Genomic DNA, 21,635 nt, shown 5'->3' on the forward strand with positions numbered 1-21,635 from the left:
GACTAAAGAGAGAGCAACGGAGTGGAGAGTAAGGAGACTGTCAGGGAGATACCAGGCCCAAACGGGTAACAGGTCCCGGTGCAGGGATAGATCCACCTGTCCTTTGCCAAACCTGCATGAGGGGGCACTTTACACCCCCAAGACAACACCACAGAGTCCGCAGCCACGTAGCCAAAGTGAGGGCCCATAGCTCACAGGAGGCAAGCAGCCGGAGTGACCTGGTCCAGGCTACAAGCAAACGGGCCAAAAAGAAGGGGAGAGAGGCACCAGCAACTTCCCTGGGCGACCCCAGCAGGGCTTCAAGCAGGGGTTACCCCAAAACAGAACGGGCTAAGGAAGGCGAGTTGGTAGCCACCCTCACCAGTCAGCCTGAAGGACACCTGGTTCCAGCCTGGTTCATCCCAGCTACGCCCGGGTTATTCACCCTGCCACCATCAGTGAGTAAAAACCCCTGAAAGACATCCTGCTTGTGCGTGTGAGTCATTCTGCGACTTGTAGTTCCACACACCTACACAGGACCCTGGGGCATGCCTCACTCTCAGGAGGCTATTACAACTGACTGCACCTACTATCAGCCCCAGGCACCCCTAACCTGCAGTGGCGGTCTCCACTGACCGCAATTCTGAGAGTGGCGTCACGACAATCAAAATAGAGGATTTCCTACCTGTGACAAGATCCAGCCGCGTGGAGTCCCTGAAGGTAATGCACCGCTGCACCGACACCGAGCCTCGGGGCCCCACAAGGTCATCACTCTGAGACCTCATTACACTCCTGCTACAGCGGCTGAGGTGGCGAGGACGTGGCAGCCAGCGGGGACAGGTAAGCGCTGTGAGCTGAAGACTATCGCCGGGGGGGCCCACTGATCTCTGCTGGGGGGGCGCTGCTCTCTGCCCGGGGCCCGCGCTGATCTCTGCTCGGAGCCCGCGCTGATCTCTGCCGGGGAGGGGGGGGGGGGACGCGCTGATCTCTGCCCGGGGCCCGCACTGATCACTGCCTGGGGGGGAGGGCGCGCTGATCTCTGCTGGGGGTGGGGGGGCGCTCATCTCTGCCCGTAGCTGCCCGCCGACCCCAGCCCCTGTCTTGCTTCAGCTAAATCAGGGGTGGGGAACCTCTGGCCTGTGGTCTCCTGGCCTCTCTGTTGTGAGCCTCCCTCTGCTGTGAGCCTCCTGGCCTCTCTACTGTGAGCCTCCCTCTGCTGTGGGCCTCCTTCCTCTCTTCTGTGGGCCTCCTGCCTCTCTCCTGTGGGCCTCCTGCCTCTCTCCTGTGGGCCTCCTGCCTCTCTCCTGTGGGCCTCCTGCCTCTCTCCTGTGGGCCTCCTGCCTCTCTCCTGTGGGCCTCCTGCCTCTCTCCTGTGAGCCTCCTGCCTCGCCTCCGCCTCCCGTGGTGCTGTGAGCCTCCTGCCTCCCGTGGTGCTGTGAGCCTCCTGCCTCCCGTGGTGCTGTGAGCCTCCTGCCTCCCGTGGTGCTGTGAGCCTCCTGCCTCCCGTGGTGCTGTGAGCCTCCTGCCTCCCGTGGTGCTGTGAGCCTCCTGCCTCCCGTGGTGCTGTGAGCCTCCTGCCTCCCGTGGTGCTGTGAGCCTCCTGCCTCCCGTGGTGCTGTGAGCCTCCTGCCTCCCGTAGTGCTGTGAGCCTCCTGCCTCCCGTAGTGCTGTGAGCCTTCTGCCTCCTGTGGTGCATGAGCCCTAACAGCCCTAACAGCTAGTCAGGAATATAATCCTCCGTCCGCAGGCGCAGAAGGCAGGCATCAGCATGGCGCGGCGGAGGATTCAAGGTGGAAGGCAGCAGGCGGCAAGTGACCTGGCCTGGCGGCTACACAGTAAGTTAAGGCCCGGAGGCCGTGTGGTGTGTTTGGCGGGCGGCTCCTCGGGGTTTAGAGCAGGTGTGTGTTAGGGCAGGGGGCAACACAACATTCTCTAATACAAAGGCCTCACTGGTGCTGTATTTTCCTAAGTAAATTCTTTGCTATTTGCCTGTGATAAAGACTCTCCTTAGGAGAATACAGCAGCAGTAAGGCCTTTGTATCTGAGTGTTTGGTGCCCCCTGTCCTAATATCCAAGCTGTAATAAAGACTCTCCTTAGGCTGCGTGCCCACCATCAGTGTTAGTGTTTTGGATGTAGCATGCTTCAGCTACGTCCAAAACGCTGCAATGTACAGTACGAGCACAGTGGATAGGATTTGTATAAATCCTGTGGCCACTGTACGTGTACGGCCCTCAGCAATAACTGACCTGTGGTGCGGCTTTCCGAGGCCACAGAATGTCAATTATTTGCTGTGGAGTTGCATAGGGAGAACACAAGCAGGAGACCGCAGCGCACCGAACCCTGATCGTGGGCATGGGCAGCTGCGTTCTCCTGCGGAGGAGACTTGTGGCCCCGCAGGTCAGGATGCCCATCCGTTACAGATTGGAAGATAAATAGAAATCTGTTAGCGGATCTGTCCTCCATAGACTCCCATGGTAAAGAAAACTGATCCTGCAGAAATAATTTTTCCCAACGGGTGATTACAGGGCATGTGGACTAATTCTGCCTTATGTGGCATTTCTTGTTCACAACCCTCCTCAGCTCTCATAAAGAACAACCATCAGTTTAAATCTCAGCTTAAAATGCCATGCATGGCTGGCACCGATCTCCTGACCTGCTCCTCATATATGCTATGAGACTGCTGAGGTCAGGTCAGGAGACCCATGGCCAGTCCATGCACTGCGGCCCAAGTGCAGATTGGTTTTCACCGCCTGTTGAATGAGCCTTAGGCCCGTTTTACACGTCAGTGAAAAACACAGACGTTTTTCACTGGCGTGTAAAACACGCACATGTCCCTGCGTGTGCCGAAAATCACGGCACACGTGGGTTGTCTAAGTGCAATCCGGGCTCCGTTCTCCGTGGCCCGTGATTGCACTTAGAAATCAACTCACCTGTGCCCGCTCCCACTCTCCATGGTGCTGATCGCTCCCGCGGTGCAGCATCCGGCCGGCGGTGACCCCTGCAGGAGCTGCTTCCGGGTCGGCTGTGTCGCGCATAATGAATATGCGCGACAGTAATCAGCCGGCTCAGAAGCAGCAAGCAGAGCGGGCTGCAGAGGACATCGCTGGACGCCGGGTGAGTAAAAATGTTTATTATTTTAAATGCACGTTTTTTTCTGGCACGTGTTTCACGGACCACACTATTGCGTGGTCCGTGGGACATCAGTGATGCCAGAAAAAATGGACATGTCTCCGTGCGGCAATGACGCACACGCGGGTACGCCGCACGGAGACACGTGCAGTGAAAAATCACTGACGTGTGAGCAGACCCATTCATTATAATGGGTCTGCGTATGTCAGTAATTCTGGTACGTTTAAAAAAAAAAGCACAAACGTACCAGAATCACTGACGTGTGAAAGGGGCCTTAAAGTGAATCTGTCAGCAGGTTTTTTTCTCCCCCATCTGAGAGCAGCATAATGTATAGACAGATACCCTGATTCCAGCGATGTGTCACTTACTGGGCAGTTTGCTGTCATTGTGAGAAAATCAATGTTTTCTCTGCTGCAGATCTAGCAGTTATACAGAGCTCATGAATATGCTGGACTACCTGCAGCACACCAAGTAGTCCTGTAATGATAATCTCCTGCTGATTAACCAGTGATGTTATCAAAACTACTCTAAGCAGCCCAATAAGTGACAATCGCTGGAATCAGGATCTCTTCCCCTATGTTATGCTGCGCTCAGATTAGGTGTTAAAAACCTGGTGACAGATTCCCTTTGGAGGGGTTGTCAGGTCTAAATCCACAAGTCAGCGTTATCACAATTTGGTTTCAATTAGTTTAAAAACTGTATGTGACACATTTCCTTAAAGAAAAAAAATAGATTTACCAAAAATAAATATATACCAAAGAAGTTAGATATTAAAAGAAAAAAAAAAGTTAGAATAGAGTAGGGCCCGGCCAAAAGAGTCTACTTTGTCATGGGGACAGGATTACAAAAATCTGATGGTCAAAACAAAATCTGATGGCTGCGTGTGTGACACGGTGTTCAGTGTGAAGGGTTAATGTGTGATTGGTCAGGCTGTAGTGCAGAAGTGAAGTTTTTCTAAGGGTGGAAACACATCTATGCGAGTAAAATCGGTCCGACTGGGCTGAAAAAAACTCGGCTGATTTTAGTTCACGTTAGGTGCGAGTGCAACGCAAGTGCGATGCTATTTCTGAGATTTTACTAGCGTGTGTAATGCGTGTGTAATGCGTATTTTTTACTATGTCATCTGCCATTCAGCGCTGCTACATGGCCGCTGACAGCAGACACAGACAGCCATGTAGCAGAGCTGAATGGCAGATGACAGCAGACACAGACAGAGCCGCACTGTCAGAATGAACTCGGGTGAACTTCACCCGACTTCATTGTCATGCTGCGGCTCTGTCTGTGTCGCGCCCTGATTAGCGGTCACCAGTGAAGACTCACCGGTGACCGCTAATCTCCTGAGTAACTGAAGTTAGCAGCCCTCTCTCATATACTCACCAATCCCCGATCCCCGGCGCTGCACGGCATTCTCACTGCTCCGGCGGCTTTTACTGTTTTGAAAAAGCCGGCCGCCCATTAAACAATTTCGTATTCCCTGCTTTCCCCGCCCACCAGCGCCTATGATTGGTTACAGTGAGACACGCCCCCACTCTGAGTGACAGGTGTCTCACTGCACCCAATCACAGCAGCCGGTGGGCGTGTCTATACTGTGCAGTGAAATAAATAAATAAATTAAAAAAAATGGCGTGCGGTCCCCCCCAATTTTAATACCAGCCAGATAAAGCCATACGGCTGAAGGCTGGTATTCTCAGGATGGGGAGCGCCACGTTATGGGGAGCCCCCCACCCTAACAATATCAGCCAACAGCCGCCCAGAATTGCCGCATACATTATATGCGACAGTTCTGGGACTGTACCCGGCTCTTCCCGATTTACCCTGGTGCGTTGGCAAATCGGGGTAATAAGGAGTTATTGGCAGCCCATAGCTGCCAATAAGTCCTAGATTAATCATGTCAGGCGTCTATGAGACACCCTCCATGATTAATCTGTAAGTTACAGTAAATAAACACACACACATGAAAAAATCCTTTATTGGAAATAAAAAACACAAACACATTCCCTCATTACCAATTTATTAATCCCGACAAACCCTCCATGTCCGGCGTAATCCACGGACTCCAGCGTCGCTTCCAGCATGAAGGTGACAGGAGCTGCAGAAGACACCGCCGCTCCGGTCACCTCCAAGCAGCAACTAAGGTGAGTAGCGCGATCTGCTGAGCTGTCACTGAGGTTACCCGCTGTCACTGGATCCAGCGGTGACAGCGGGTAACCTCAGTGACAGCTCAGCAGATCGCGCTACTCACCTTAGTTGCTGCTTGGAGGTGACCGGAGCGGCGGTGTCTTCTGCAGCTCCTGTCACCTTCATGCTGGAAGCGACGCTGGAGTCCGTGGATTACGCCGGACATGGAGGGTTTGTCGGGATTAATAAATTGGTAATGAGGGAATGTGTTTGTGTTTTTTATTTCCAATAAAGGATTTTTTCATGTGTGTGTGTTTATTTACTGTAACTTACAGATTAATCATGGAAGGTGTCTCATAGACGCCTGACATGATTAATCTAGGACTTATTGGCAGCTATGGGCTGCCAATAACTCCTTATTACCCCGATTTGCCAACACACCAGGGTAAATCGGGAAGAGCCGGGTACAGTCCCAGAACTGTCGCATATAATGTATGCGGCAATTCTGGGCGGCTGTTGGCTGATATTGTTAGGGTGGGGGGCTCCCCATAACGTGGAGCTCCCCATCCTGAGAATACCAGCCTTCAGCCGTATGGCTTTATCTGGCTGGTATTAAAATTGGGGGGGACCGCACGCCATTTTTTTAAATTATTTATTTATTTATTTCACTGCACAGTATAGACCCGCCCACCGGCTGCTGTGATTGGGTGCAGTGTGACACCTGTCACTCAGAGTGGGGGCGTGTCTCACTGTAACCAATCATAGGCGCCTGTGGGCGGGGAAAGCAGGGAATACGAAATTGTTTAATGGGCGGCCGGCTTTTTCAAAACAGTAAAAGCCGCCGGAGCAGTGAGAAAGCCGTGCAGCGCCGGGGATCGGGGATTGGTGAGTATGAGAGAGGGCTGCTAACTTCAGTTACTCAGGAGATTAGCGGTCACCGGTGAGTCTTCACTGGTGACCGCTAATCAGGGCGCGACACAGACAGAGCCGCAGCATGACAATGAAGTCGGGTGAGGTTCACCTGAGTTCATTCTGACAGTGCGGCTCTGTCTGTGTCTGCTGTCATCTGCCATTCAGCTCTGCTACATGGCTGTCTGTGTCTGCTGTCAGCGGCCATGTAGTAGCGCTGAATGGCAGATGACATAGTAAAAAATACGCATTACACACGCATTACACACGCTAGTAAAATCTCAGAAATAGCATCGCACTTGCGTTGCACTCGCACCTAACGTGAACTAAAATCAGCCGAGTTTTTTTCAGCCCAGTCGGACCGATTTTACTCGCATAGATGTGTTTCCACCCTAAGAGTGGCAGTGAGACTGTGGAAGATTCGTGAGGTGGAGGCGGAGCTGGGGTGGAGGCGGAGCTGGGGTGGAGGCGGAGCTGGGGAGGAGCCTCAAGGGGCCCCGAAATTCCTAGTGGCAGCCCTGATTGTATATATGTATGTGAATCCTCTACACATTGTTGTTATTATTATTATTATTTATTATTATAGCGCCATCAATTCCATGGCGCTTTGCACATGTACCACACTCTGGAATTAAAGAGGCGCAATGAATTATGGCACGATGTATTATAACATGATGTATTATGGCATCAAATTATTTTTCATCTCTTTCAGATCTTATTCCTGATTTTCCTGGTCGAGGATCACCTCCCAGAGGGAAAGTCAGAGGACTCCCTGCATAAGCGGAGAAGAGAACGTCAGCGTTTACGGGATCAGCGCAGAACGCCAGACATCTTTCCAGTGAGTATAATGGCGGAGGCGCGGGGCTCCGGGGTCCTTCTTCCTTAGATTAATTACATAAGTGGAGGAGGCCAGACCACGGGTCCTGGCACCGACCACCTGAGTTAGGTCAGCTTTTTATCTGGCAACTTGCGGCCTCTAACGACTATCAATATCATATTACATTATAGGTTGGAATAACACTCCTCTGTGTGAAAGTTATTAAAGTTCTGTTTGTATTGTGGAATTCACCAGCTATTAATGTAAGTATTCTGCGTGCAATATAACTAACATGTCCTGTTTACAAATACAAGAATAAAATCTGACTGATCCATCGCTCGTTATAACATTGTTACACTATTACAGTGCTGAAATCGTGACAAGAAGATCCTTTGTTACTGAGATAAGAGATAAATACTCCAGTATTACTACTGAGAACAAAGTACTTGTATAAACTAGAAGAGTAGGAAAAGGGTAAGTAGACTTTTATGTAATATTTAAGAATAAGTTAACTCTTGCTCTGCTTAAAGCGGTTGACCACTAATAGGACAACACCTTCTCATTACCTGTGTTTGTCCCCATTAAAATAAAACCTCTTATACGCACCGCTAGCCCTGTTCCAGCGGTATCAGCACTCGCTCTCCTGGGGATCACATGAGATTGTTGCGTCACTAGAGGCCCATGTCCATTCAATGACTGTTTACCTCTCCGCGCCTTTGGACATACAAGTAATTAACAGGACGTGAGATCTGTGGCCGGCCGCTCACTTCTTGTTATAACTCTGAAGGCGGGGAGAGGTAAACCGGCGTTGAATAGGCATGGGGCTCTAGTGACACAACATCCTCATGTGAGCCCCAGGAGAGGGAGTGCTGATACCGCTGTTAGCAGAGGAATTAGATTTTTTTATTATTTTAATGGGGGCAAACATGGAGAATGAGATGGGGTTGTCCTAGTAGTGGACAACTTTTTTTAAGTAGTCTAATTTGTATTTTTTAGGCAACACTCCCTTTAAGGGTATGTAGCTTGGAAATTAGAGTTTAAATCATCCATGCTATAGATTAAACTACAAACCTTTTTATTTTCTTCACAGCAATCAAGATGAGTATGTCATTTCGTAGGCTGTGCTGGCTCTTCTGCTGCCCTCCGTGTACAAGGAGTATTGCCTCAATGATTGCCTTCTGCCCCCCTGATCCAACGTACACTCTTATACCTGACAAGAGCAGAAGTCGCTGGACTCTGCAGTTATCAGAACGCGCAGAATGGCAATATTCTGCCAGGGAAATGCGTGATATAGAGTGCTTCATGACTAAAACCAGTCGGGGGAACCGCATTGCCTGCATGTTTGTACGCTGCTCACCCAATGCCAAGTACACCCAGCTGTTTTCTCATGGAAATGGTTGTGATCTTGGTCAGATGAGCAGCATTTACATAGCACTAGCCTCCCTGCTCAATTGTAACATATTTTCTTATGATTATTCTGGGTATGGGGCAAGTTCTGGAAAACCAACAGAGACAAATATGTATGCTGACATTGACGCCGCTTGGACTGCTCTCAGAACGAGGTAAGTGCACAGATGGTTAAGCAGGAGGCCATTACATTACACACAGGACTGTTCTGTATCCACTGATTGACTAAATCTAAAAACTTACAACTGTACATTTGCCCTATACAAACCCTGGTGACAAAAGGTTCACTACCTCATTATGTAGTGTGACAGTACAAGGCAAATGTCTGCTCCTGTGAACACTGATGCAGGACTTCAGATGAACATTTTATTGTTACCCTACAGAAACCTCATACTTACTTTACACTATTAAATCCTGAAAATCATAACTACAGTACAGGATCCACTCCTCCAGTACATGACGACTTGTGGGGTTCATGCAGGGGGCTTGTGGGGTTCATGCAGGGGGCTTGTGGGGTTCATGCAGGGGGCTTGTGGGGATAATGCAGGGAACTTGTGGTGTTCATGCAGAGCACTTGTGGGGTTCATGCATGAGACTTGTTCATAAGACAGTAGATGTCTATTCTCCTTTGTTCTTCTATGAGCCACCTCTCATGCAGAAATAATGACAAGCTAACAACCATCAAATGAGAACCATTGGGATACATATGTGTCTTGTTCAGGTGGGCAAATCCGCCAAGTTTTTCCAAAAGAAGATTCTGGACACACTACACGCTGCCTTTTACTAAAGCACATTTTTGACCACCAGTTTTGTTTTTACCATTTTTTCCGGTGCATATGTTTGGGGGTTTTTTTTGTGGCTTCCTCCCCCCATTGTTAAACATTTGCCTTTATAATAATGTTCCTCTAGGTACAGAATGTTTTTTTCACCCTTCTAATTTGCATAATGAATGAACGTTGATCTCCAGTTGCTGCTCTGTATCTAGACTGTTGACTTCTTCCTTTTTATCTTAAGGTATGGCATACCTCCTGAAGATATCATTATATACGGCCAGAGCATAGGAACTGTCGCCTCTGTGGATCTTGCTGCTCGATACAAAAGTGCTGCTGTGATTCTTCACTCTCCATTCACCTCTGGGATCAGAATTGCCTTCCCAAACAAAAAGAAAACCTGTTGCCTTGATGCTTTCCCTAGGTAAGTTTTTATTCGGTTGTGTTAGATGTTATCTGCACTTGCTCTCCATGATTTCTGTATGAGCTACTGGGATCAAAAAGTGGTTGGTTTGTGGACAACCATTGGTGAGCACCCAGTAATGTCTGACACTGAGCGGCTCTAAGGTTGCTAGTCTTTTCACGGGATCTAGAAGAAATGTAGAATTACCCTGATCCTACCTTATAGGCCTCTTTCACACACCCGTAAAAATCACGCACATGTTTCACGGAGTTGTCAAAGATGCGTATTGCCCCCGGTGAGCTGTGTGTATGGCACACGTGTGTTCTCCGTGATAATACATGGAGAACGGGAACTTTCTACTCACCTGTCCCTGGTTTCGCTGTCCGTGGTGCTGATCTATGGTCTCCGGTCCTGCAGACTCCCCTTTTTTCTCACAGACATATCTTTTCTCCGCGTGTCACACGGAACACATCCGTGTGGTCCGTTTGCTTTACGTGTGACACGTTTGCGTTCCGTGTGACACCCGTGATGCCGGAGAAAAACGGACATGTCGGAGTGAGAAACACACAGACACACGTAAGTACGGAACGTACACACGTTCCGTTCAAAAAAACTTACGTGTGTCCTAAACCATATGAAAAAATATGTCAACGTGTGTACGTGTCTCCGGTAGGTGAGAAAACTGCCAAACATGTACCGGAGGCACGTACGTGTGAAAGAGGCCATACAGAGGGTGAAAACTGCAGAATATATTCAGCATTTCCACAAAGGAACATGCACCATTCACTGAGGAGATTTCTGCTGCAGATGTCTCATAAGGTGGATCCTGCAACTGAAAAGCCACTCCATTTATCGGACTTGGGTGGTTTTGGCAGCGAGCACATGCTTTTCTATGGGGCTTTTGTGGAAATACCTGCAGTGCTTGAATCCACCTTAAAGCCTGAATACATGGACATATCCTGGTTTAAGGCTTGAATGTTTTTGTGGTGCCAGGTGGGACAATAGGTGTAGCAGGATAAGGCTAAATAGGACCGATGGGCTTATAATGCAAGGCAATGGGAAGATGTTCTATTACTTTACCCTTTCCGTATTATAGGACTTGCCTATCTCTGTTACTTGATTGACGCAGATGGTGACCTCTAAATTTGGTAAATGTGACAAGCTGTTCCACCATTGTGTTCTCAATACTAAACCAATTATAAGAGCTGACTTTGTTGATTATAGTGCAAATTGTTTTTGCCTCCATTTTTTGGAACAGTGTCTATAAGTCAATTGTTGTCTAGTAATGATGAGCGAGTATACTCATTACTCCATTAAGCATCGGAGTTTAACAATGCTCAAGTTTCCCATCAACTTCCATTGTACTTGATTCACGCCTGAAAACACCCGATGCTCGATCGAGTGGTGAGGACGCTTGCTCATCACTTTTGTGCGCCCTTTGTAAATTCCAACTAAAGCTACATTTTCCGGGCAAGATAATGGTGAAGGAACGGTGTTACAGTCCATTTCACAATTATCTTGCTGTGTAAGGCTATGTGCGCATGTAAGTGTGTTCTGCACCGCAGCGTAAAGTCACTGCTTGTGCGATTCAGAACGCAGCTAAAAAGCTGCGTTCTGAAAGTTTGGTGTCTGCAGAATTCCTGCAGAATTTGTGCGCTCTGGATGCTGCCTCTCCCATAGACAGAGTGGAGAAAGCATCCAGAACGCACAAAACAAATGACATGTTACTTTTTAGAACGCAGCGCATTGACAGCATGCAAAACGCTACATTCTAAAAAGCAACGTGTCGATGGAATTTGCAGGTGCAGAACGCAGCGTAAAAGCATGTAATTACGCAACGTGCGCACATGGCCTTAGGGGTACTTTACATGTTGCGACATCGCTAGCATCGGCTAGCGATGTCGAGCGTGATAGCACCCGCCCCAATTGCACATGCAATATCTGGTGATAGCTGCCGTAGCCAACAATATCGCTACGGCAGCTTCACACGCACATACCTTGTCGGCGATGTCGCGGTAACTGCCGAACAATCCCTCCTTCAAGGGTGAGGTGCCTTCGGCGTCACCGCGACTTCACTAAGTGGCCGGCCAATAGAAGCGGAGCGGCGGAGATGAGCAGGACATAACATCCCGCCCACCTCCTTCCACATAGCCGGTGGACACAGGTAAGGAGATGTTTGTCGTTCCTGCGGCTTCACACACAGCAATGTGTGGTGCTGCAGGGACGACAAACAACATCGTAACGACATTATGAAAATGAACGAAGTTACACAAATCAGCGATTTTTGACGCTGATGCGCTCGTTCATCGTCGCAACTAGGATTTACTCGTTGCGATGTCGTTACCGGCGCCGGATGTGCGTCACTAACGACGTGACCCCAACAATATATCAGTAACGATGTCGCAACGTGTAAAGTACCCCTAAGGCCTCACTCACATGTCAGGATTTTCCATCAATGTTTGTATGCCAAAGCCAGGAGGAGAACTTGCAGATAAACTATAACTGACCCATTCACCTGTTTTCAGAGACGCTCATGGTTTTGGAATCCAAAATACTGACGCATAAATGAGGCCTAAATTGGCTGCTGATCACCCAATGCCCGAGCAAACCTCCTCATTCATCGGGTGAGATGATACATTGTGCAGCACAAAAATGATTGTTCACAATGGTGCGTGGTTCTGTGTAAATAGGACACTGCTGAGAACAATGGCAGCTTATTTTAGTATAGATCATTTATTTAGGTTTGCCTGTTTATACCAGCATGTAAACCACCACCAATTGGTTAGTTTACTGATCAGTGGTTGTATTGTGCCGCTGGCTAGTCCATGTTATCGGACTCCAAGTGTTATCAGTCTGGTTTCCACAGCCTAAGGCTATGTGCGCACGCTGCGTTTTTTTTTGACGCTGCGTTTTTGTGCGTTTTTGGCCGCTAAAAACGCACAAAAACAACACCTGCGTTGAAAAAACGCATCAAAAAACACATGCGTTTTTACCGCGATTTGGTGCGTTTTTGGCTGCGTTTTGCTGCGTATTTGATCTCTGCGTTTTTCTGCGGTTTTCCAATACAGTGCATGGGCGGAAAACGCAGAAAAATGCAGGAAAGAATTGACATGTCCATTTTTTTTTTTTTTTCAAGCTCAAAAACGCAGCTTAAAAAAACAGTTGTGTGCGGACAACAAAAATGAAAACTCATAGACTTTGCTGGGGAAGCAAAGTCATGCAGTTTTGAGGCCAAAAACGCACCCGAAAAACGCGCAAAAACGCACTGTGCACACATAGCCTAATTTGGTTACAAAAAGTGCAGCTAAATTCTAAAGCTGGGTTCACACATAGCGACAGCGACGTCGCTGTTACGTCACCATTTTCTGTGATCTAACAGTGACCTGGTAAGTCGCTGTTATGATTGCTGCTTAGCTGTCAAACACAGCAGAAGCAGCAGCGATCATAACGACACGTGTCGCTGTGCTACATGTGCAGAGAGCAGGGAGCCACGCACACTGCTTAGCGCTGGCTCCCTGCACTCCTAGCTACAGTACACATCGGGTTAATTACCCGATGTGTACTGCAGCTACATGTGCAGAGGGCAGGGAGCCGGCAGCACAGGCAGCGTGAGAGCGGCGGACGCTGGTAACGAAGGTAAATATCGGGTAACCAGGGAAAGGTCTTCCCTTGGTTACCCGATGTTTTCCCTGGTTACAGCTTACCGCAGCTGCCAGAAGCCGGCTCCTGCTCCCTGCTCGCTTTCATTTCGTCGCTCTCTCACTGTCACACACAGCGATGTGTGCGTCACACCGGGAGAGCGACGACCAAAAAATGAAGCTGGACATTCAGCAATGACCGGCGACCTCACAGCAGGGGCCAGCTCGTTTCTGGATGCCACACAGAGACAGCGACGGGACGTCGCTGCCACGTGACAGAAAATGGTGACGTAGCAGCGACGTCGTTGTCCTCGTCGCTGTGTGTGACACCACCCTAATCCAACTAACTACAGAAGACAGGTGTGATAACCATAGTAAATCTGTCCAGATAGTCAGTCTGTCCCCATTACATTGTTATATAGAGTTCAAACTATATATACAGACAGACAAGTCCCAGATGCTGCATTTCTTACCGTCTTATGATATATTTGCCGTTTGCTATTGTTGGTCTATTTGTAACAAGTTTATGATGATGTTGTTGGGTTTTTGATGAAGGGTTCTCCATGTTGTATTATAAATTGTTCAGCTGTCACCATTTTACTGCTTTTTTACCTCTTTCTTGTACAAGCATGTTGTCGTATTGCACCTGTCATTTGTATTCCTAAAGAACTACCTGTTTTCTTTCTTGCAGCATTGACAAAATTTCCCAAATCACTTCCCCAGTCCTGATAATCCATGGCATGGAAGATAAAATCGCTCCCTTTTCACATGGCCTGACCCTGTTTGAGCGTTGCCAGAGGCCTGTGGAGCCGCTATGGTTGGAAGGAGCTGGACACAACGATGTGTATGTCTATGAAGAATACTATGAGAGATTGGAACAGTTTATCACGCAAGAGCTTGGAAATCTGTAAACTTTTCCATATGGCAATGGAAAGTTTGCATCAAGTTTTGTGACAAGGATTTTTATTTTTTTATTTATTTATTTTTATTTTGTTTTGCTGGACTTTGAGCCATAGAAGGGCGGCACGGTGGCTCAGTGGTTAGCACTGCAGTCTTGCAGCGCTGGGGTCCTGGGTTGAAATCCCACCCAGGACAACATCTGCAAGGAGTTTGTATGTTCTCCCCGTGTTTGCGTGGGTTTCCTCCGGGTACTCCGGTTTCCTCCCACACTCCCAAGACATACTGATAGGGATATTGTTATTTATTTTTTATTGATTCATTAATAAAATTATTTATATTTTTATTCAGTCATATTGTGCATTTTTGTATAGAATTAACAGTTCAGGTTTGCGCTATCAGCATTTAATATGGTCCACTATTTTCCTTTAATACTATAAATTGATGGCTAAATATCTTTGATTTGTTTGGGAATTATATTGGCTGCCTTAGCAGATGTACAGGTAATGTGATAAAGGGGATGTTCCCTTGGGGACATTTTCTACAATGTAATAACTGCCCTGGTTCAGATTTTAGGCTATCGGTTGATTTCGGCCTTTCTTCCCCCTTTTTTTTGGGTTGTTTGGTTCCATTGTATGGAATAAAAAGGTGGACAAAATTCCTCTGATCACTGAGGCTAATAACCCTGCCTGGACATCCCCTTTAATGCCAGTAATGAAGATTTTTATACCGGTATTACAATGTGAAGTCAGACTTCTGTAGTTTAGGCCATTTTTATATGTACACATTCAGATTGCGCGCTCTTCTACATCACCAAGAGTCCTTAGAAGAATTGGCTCATGGTAATGAACAACAAGTCAATATGTACTATTGTAACGTGTTGGAGAGCGCAGTTATGGGCGAGGGTCATTGTGGACCTCAACCCATCCCGGCACAGTACAGCCACGGGGACGGAGTGGAGTAGGTGTTATGTGGAGGTGGTACCTGCTGACTGACATTCGACTTCTGGGTCCTGTTCACTTCCATGGGCTTTAGGCCCCATGCACTCAGTAAAGAGTTGGATGCTGGGTACAACTTGAACGATTTTACTGCATAACAGTCTTACAGCCATTTTTCATCATTCCAGTGCATTAACATCATCATCCTCCTTGTCCTTCAGACTCTTTGATTCTAACATCCGGCTCCGCCTTGCAGGGACGGCCATGATGGGGCAACTTAGCCTCCGTCTTCGGACCCACTCTCCCAGCATGGTGGTGGGACGCTCAACTCGGCTAACGGACAGGTAGATCACTTGCCTTACTGCCGCAACTGCCTTCCCTCAGGTACCAGCAGATGACGCCTCAGGAAGGAGCACCCCTCGACTTATGTCCTGCTGCAATAGAGCCCCTTCTGTCAGCTTTGCTCTTCTCTCTTGCTGTTCCTTTAGCAGGGACCAGGGGATGGTGAAGGTTTGGGCTTCCTTCACCTCTTAAACCCTGTCCCTGTCACCTCCACCTTTCTGTACTCCACTCTGGTCTTCTGTCCCTCCTGGACTTTTCGCTAGTTCCTTTCACTAACTCAGTGTCTCCCTATCTGAGCTAGCCTACACAGTTCCTTCCTTATATAACCTGCTGTGCTGATCAACCATCTTCTCACTTAATCCTCTTCTGCCCTGTCATCTCCCAGTCTATCCCTTCTCTCTGAGGGACCCGGGACCCATGACCTCTAGTGGCAGGCGGCCGGATTACACAGGGGGAGGAATAAAAACCACATTTTAATACAAAGCATCTTGCACCATTAGTCACCAGCGGGGACGTGGGGGCGGTAGAGTGCTGGTCACCTTCTTACACTATATCTGGACAAATCGTTCTTGGATTTTCCTTCATCATGTGCACAGGATCCACTCCTGACAAATATTTTGTGGGCATTTAAACCTATTTATTTGAATGTGTGTTGAAATACCGGGCATTTCACACCAGTAGAGTATGTTGCCATATAACTCTTGACTGTGTATGGCCCAATTTCTTCCATTCCTTCCTTTTTCCTTTTACATTCACATCCCTGCCTATCTATATATATAATTGCCTTATTCTGTCTGTCTGTCTGTCTGTCTGTCTGTCATGCTCCAAAATGGTGTCCTTACGGTGACACAAAGCTGATTGGCCGCTGGGCTCGCCATGGTCCCGCCCCCCCACACCGATTGGCCGCTCGCCCAGGCTGCGCCCCCACACGGATTGGCCAGCCGCTCGCCCAGGCTCCGCCCCCCCCCACAGATTGGCCTCTCGCCCCGGCACCCTGCAGGCATTGGCAATTCGGCCACGCCACGCCCCGCCCCCCTCACGCAATGCACGCTAGCTCTGGCCCCGCCCCCTCCCTCCCCCCGCGCATTCCCCGAACTGACACGGCTGTCACCGAGGTGAGTACTGTACTCCACCCCCACCCTCACCCCCCCCCCCGGCCTCCGCTCGCACGGGAGTGGTGTGGATACGTTGGTAACCATGCTCGCATGGTTACAAGCGCATCAAGGTCCTGCTGCTGCGGCGGAAGAAAACATACACACACATCAGATCACACTCACTCTCACACACACCTCACACACACCTCACACACACACCTCACACACACACCTCACACACACCTCACACACACCTCACATCGCATTCACATACTTACAGCAGCCGGCGATATTGCTTGCTTCTCGGCCTCGATACTGTGCTGTTGTGACCTTCCAGGACCTGACGGAGGATCACATGGCCAGAGGCATGTGGTATCTCCGGATGTTGTGAGTGTGAGCGCGTATGTGCGATATCGTCAGTGTCTGTGTGTGTGAGTGGATGCGATCGGGTGTGTGTGAGTGGATGCGATCGGGTGTGTGTGAGTGGATGCGATCGGGTGTGTGTGAGTGGATGCGATCGGGTGTGTGTGAGTGGATGCGATCGGGGGTGTGTGAGTGGATGCGATCGGGGGTGTGTGAGTGGATGCGATCGGGGGTGTGTGAGTGGATGCGATCGGGTGTGTGTGAGTGGATGCGATCGGGTGTGTGTGAGTGGATGCGATCGGGTGTGTGTGAGTGGATGCGATCGGGTGTGTGAGTGTCGGCAGAGGAGCACGGCGTGCTGGAGGAGGCTGGGAGCAGAGAGGCTGATCATGGGGAAGGCTGGGAGGGGGAGGCTGATGCTGGGGGAGACTGGGAGGGGAAGGCTGATGCTGAAGGAGGCTGGGAGGGGGAGGCTGGGAGGAAGGAGGCTGGGAGGAGAGAGGCTGATCCTGGGGAAGGCTGGGAAGGGGAGGCTGATGCTGAGGGAGGCTGGAAGGAGAGAGGCTGATGCTGGGGGAGGCTGGAAGGAGAGAGGCTGAGGCTGGGAGGAGAGAGGCTGATGCTGGGGAAGGCTGATGCTGAGGGAGGCTGGGAGGGGAAAGCTGATGCTGGGGAAGGCTGGGAGGACGGAGGCTGGGAGGAGAGAGGCTGATCCTGGGGAAGGCTGGGAGAGGGAGGCTGATGCTGGGGGAGGCTGGAAGGAGAGAGGCTGATGCTGGGGGAGGCTGGAAGAAGAGAGGCTGATGCTGGGGGAGGCTGATGCTGGGGGAGGCTGGGAAGAGAGAGGCTGATGCTGGGGAAGGCTGGGAGGAGAGAGGCTGATGCTGGGGACAGAGAGGAGAGGCTGATGCTGGGAGGAGAGAGGCTGATGCTGGGATGAGAGAGGCTGATGCTGGGAGAAGAGAGGCTGATGCTGGGAGAAGAGAGGCTGATGCTGGGGGAGGCTGGGAGGGGGAGGCTGATGCTGGGGGAGGCTGGGACGAGGGAGGCTGATGCTGGTGGAGGCTGATGCTTGGGGAGGCTGATGCTGGGGGAGGCTGATGCTGGGGGAGGCTGGAAGGAGAGAGGCTAATGCTGGTGGAGGCTGATGCTTGGGGAGGCTGATGCTGGGGGAGACTGGGAGGGGAAGGCTGATGCTGAGGGAGGCTGGGAGGGGGAGGCTGGGAGGAAGGAGGCTGGGAGGAGAGAGGCTGATCCTGGGGAAGGCTGGGAACGGGAGGCTGATGCTGAGGGAGGCTGCAAGGAGAGAGGCTGATGCTGGGGGAGGCTGGAAGGAGAGAGGCTGATGCTGGTGGAGGCTGATGCTTGGGGAGGCTGATGCTGGGGGAGACTGGGAGCGGAAGGTTGATGCTGAGGGAGGCTGGGAGGGGGAGGCTGGGAGGAAGGAGGCTGGGAGGAGAGAGGCTGATCCTGGGGAAGGCTGGGAAGGGGAGGCTGATGCTGAGGGAGGCTGGAAGGAGAGAGGCTGATGCTTGGGGAGGCTGGAAGGAGAGAGGCTGAGGCTGGGAGGAGAGAGGCTGATGCTGGGGAAGGCTGATGCTGAGGGAGGCTGGGAGGGGAAAGCTGATGCTGGGGAAGGCTGGGAGGATGGAGGCTGGGAGGAGAGAGGCTGATCCTGGGGAAGGCTGGGAGAGGGAGGCTGATGCTGGAGGAGGCTGGAAGGAGAGAGGCTGATGCTGGCGGAGGCTGATGCTTGGGGAGGCTGGAAGGAGAGAGGCTGATGCTGGTGGAGGCTGATGCTTGGGGAGGCTGGGAGAGGGAGGCTGATGCTGAGGGAGGCTGGGAGGAGGGAGGCTGGGAGAGGTAGGCTGAGAGAAGAGAGGCTGATGCACACACACACACACACACACACACACACACGCGCGCACTGCACAACACACCACACACCACACACACACACACACACACTGGGAACCACAAACAACTGCCCTACACAGACACCCACACACACAGACAACGCTGCACACACACAACACCCAACACACAAACACCGCGGCACACACAAATATACGCACATACCGCACAACACACACATTGCACAAAACATACCTCCCCCCAAAACACACCACACACACACAAACCGCGCAACACACACACACAACGCTACAGACACACAGCGCTCCACAAACAACGCAACACACGCAACACACATACAACACCGCTCTCACCCCCCGTCACACCCAGACAACACCCAGAACATGTACAGCGCCTACACAAACACTTGGTAACTACACACAACAACATCTATATATATATAACAAAAATCATACATGAACTACACAATACGTAAATTCTAGAATACCCGATGCGTAGAATCGGGCCACCTTCTAGTTATCTATATAAATAACCACACTACTAACTGGCCTGGAGCTCAAGCTGAGTGGCTGCACTCTACTGAGCTTCTGCACAAGTGGATTATAATCCTTTATTTTGTGCAACAACTTGCCTGGATACTTCTGGATCATTAAGGGTGCTTTCACACATCTGGTTTGTGCCTGATGCGCCGGATGCGTTGCAGATTGTGGCAAAACTGATGCGTCGGATCCGGTAAGGGTAATTTCACACATCAGTTTTTTGCAATCAGGCACAATCCGGTTTGTGCCTGATGCAACGGATCCGTGTGTGTGTAAAAACTGATGTGACGGATCCAGTGAAAAACGGATCCGTTTTTTTTTGTTTTTTTTTTTTTAAAGCTGAGAGAGAGGGAGAGACCCCGTCATCCCCGCACACATCCTGGCACTCCCGCACGCACCATCCCGGCACTCCTGCACGCACCATCCCCGCACACACCCCGGCACTCCCGCACACACCATCACCGCACACATCCCGGCACTCCCGCACACACCATCCCGGCACTCCCGCACGCACCATCCCCGCACACATCCCGGCACTCCCGCACGCACCATCCCCGCACACACCCCGGCACTCCCACACACACCATCACCGCACACATCCCGTCACTCCCGTACGCACCATCCCCGCACACACCCCGGCACTCCCACACACACCATCACCGCACACATCCCGGCATTCCCGCACGCACCATCACCGCACACACCCCGGCACTCCCACACACACCATCACCGCACACATCCCGGCACTCCCGTACGCACCATCCCCGCACACACCCCGGCACTCCCACACACACCATCACCGCACACATCCCGGCATTCCCGCACGCACCATCACCGCACACATCCCGGCACTCCCACACACACCATCACCGCACACATCCCGGCACTCCCGTACGCACCATCCCCGCACACACCCCGGCACTCCCACACACACCATCACCGCACACTTCCTGGCATTCCCGCACGCACCATCACCGCACACATCCCGACACTCCCGCACACACCATCACCACACACACCCCGGCACTCCCGCACGCACCATCACCGCACACATCCCGGCACTCCCGCACGCATCATCCCCGCACACACCCCGGCACTCCCGCACGCACCATCACCGCACACACCCCGGCACTCCCGCACACACCATCCCCGCACACACCTGGGCACTCCCGCACACACCATCCCCGCACACACCCCGGCACTCCCACACGCATCATCCCCGCAAACCCTGACACTACCTCAGTGATGTCCCCGCTGACAGCACGACTCCCTCAGTGTTCCACGGCCGCTCCTGTCAGCTTCATGTAGCAGAGCTGAAATCGTTGCGGGACCTTGTGGATTACGTCGGACCTGGAGGGGTATTTGGGGATTTTAATAAAATGGTGAAAGAGGGTGTTTTTTTGTCCTTTATTTCAAATAAAGTATTTTTTTGGGTGTATGTGTTTATTTACTTTCACTTACAGGTTAATCATTGGGGGTGTCTCATAGACGCCTGCCATGATTAACCTCTTATTACCCCGATTGCCACCGCACCAGGGCAATTCGGGATGAGCTGGGCAGAGTCCAGGGACTGTCGCATTTAAGGCATGCGGCAATTCCGGGCGGCTGCTGGCTGATATTGTTAGGTTGGGGGGCTCCCCATAACGTGGAGCTCCCCATCCTGAGAATACCAGCCTTCAGCCATATGGCTTTACCCTGGCTGGTATCAAAATTGGGGGGGACCGCACGTCGTTTTTTTTTTTTAATTATTTATTTATTTATTTTACTGCAAGATATAGACCCGCCCACCGGCGGCTGTGATTGGTTGCAGTGAGACAGCTGTCACTCAGCATGGGGGCGTGTCTGACTGCAACCAATCATAGGCGCCGGTGGGCGGGGAAAGCAGGGAATACGAGATTGAATAATGGGCGGCCGGCTTTTTCAAATCAGGAGAAGCCGCCAGCAGTGTGACAGCCGTGCAGCGCCGCGCCAATGATTGGTGAGTGGGTGAGAATGAGTGAGTGAGTCAGTGAGTGTGAGAGAGAGGCTGGGGCCACAGAGGGCACTACTGCGATGCTCGCATCACACTCGGTTCGCACTGGCAGCACAGCAGGAGCCGAGTGTCATGCTAGTATCCCCGCGACTGCGGTCTGACAGTGCGAGCAGACCTCAGCTGCGGGGGGCGGCCCGGCTCTCAGGAGGGGCAGTCACACAGTGGAGGGGTGGGCCGGAACGGAGGAGGGGAAGGTGGGATTTATCTGCCTCTCTCTTCCGTAGCCGGCTATTGCGACTCTCGCTGTGCACGCACGGTACACCGGTGTACCGAGAGTGCAGTGCGATTTTTCTCTCGCCCCATTCACTTGAATGGGTGCGAGAGAAAAGAGTCTCGCATTACAGTCGAATCATGCTGCGATTGTTTTCCTCAGTCCGATTAGGA

The 21,635-nt window shown here is 51.0% G+C and overlaps 1 protein-coding gene across 2 annotated transcripts in view; it reads left to right on the forward strand.

Moving 5' to 3' along the window:
* Positions 1 to 14,358, forward strand: part of LOC142295574 (alpha/beta hydrolase domain-containing protein 17B-like) — a 37,109-nt gene extending 22,751 nt beyond the window's left edge. Inside the window, exons 2-7 of one of the 2 annotated variants that reach the window (XM_075338682.1) lie at positions 6,849 to 6,974; positions 7,145 to 7,216; positions 7,320 to 7,427; positions 8,044 to 8,515; positions 9,375 to 9,554; positions 13,863 to 14,358. In XM_075338682.1, the coding sequence (XP_075194797.1) occupies positions 8,052 to 8,515; positions 9,375 to 9,554; positions 13,863 to 14,082 (864 nt within the window). In that variant the 5' untranslated portion in view covers positions 6,849 to 6,974; positions 7,145 to 7,216; positions 7,320 to 7,427; positions 8,044 to 8,051 and the 3' untranslated portion in view covers positions 14,083 to 14,358. The remainder of the gene's footprint in view (positions 1 to 6,848; positions 6,975 to 7,144; positions 7,217 to 7,319; positions 7,428 to 8,043; positions 8,516 to 9,374; positions 9,555 to 13,862) is intronic. The other variant, XM_075338683.1, reaches the window with a different exon arrangement.
* Positions 14,359 to 21,635: the final 7,277 nt, after the last annotated feature.

Source organism: Anomaloglossus baeobatrachus, chromosome 3 (assembly GCF_048569485.1).
Source record: "Anomaloglossus baeobatrachus isolate aAnoBae1 chromosome 3, aAnoBae1.hap1, whole genome shotgun sequence".
NCBI lineage: Eukaryota > Metazoa > Chordata > Amphibia > Anura > Aromobatidae > Anomaloglossus > Anomaloglossus baeobatrachus.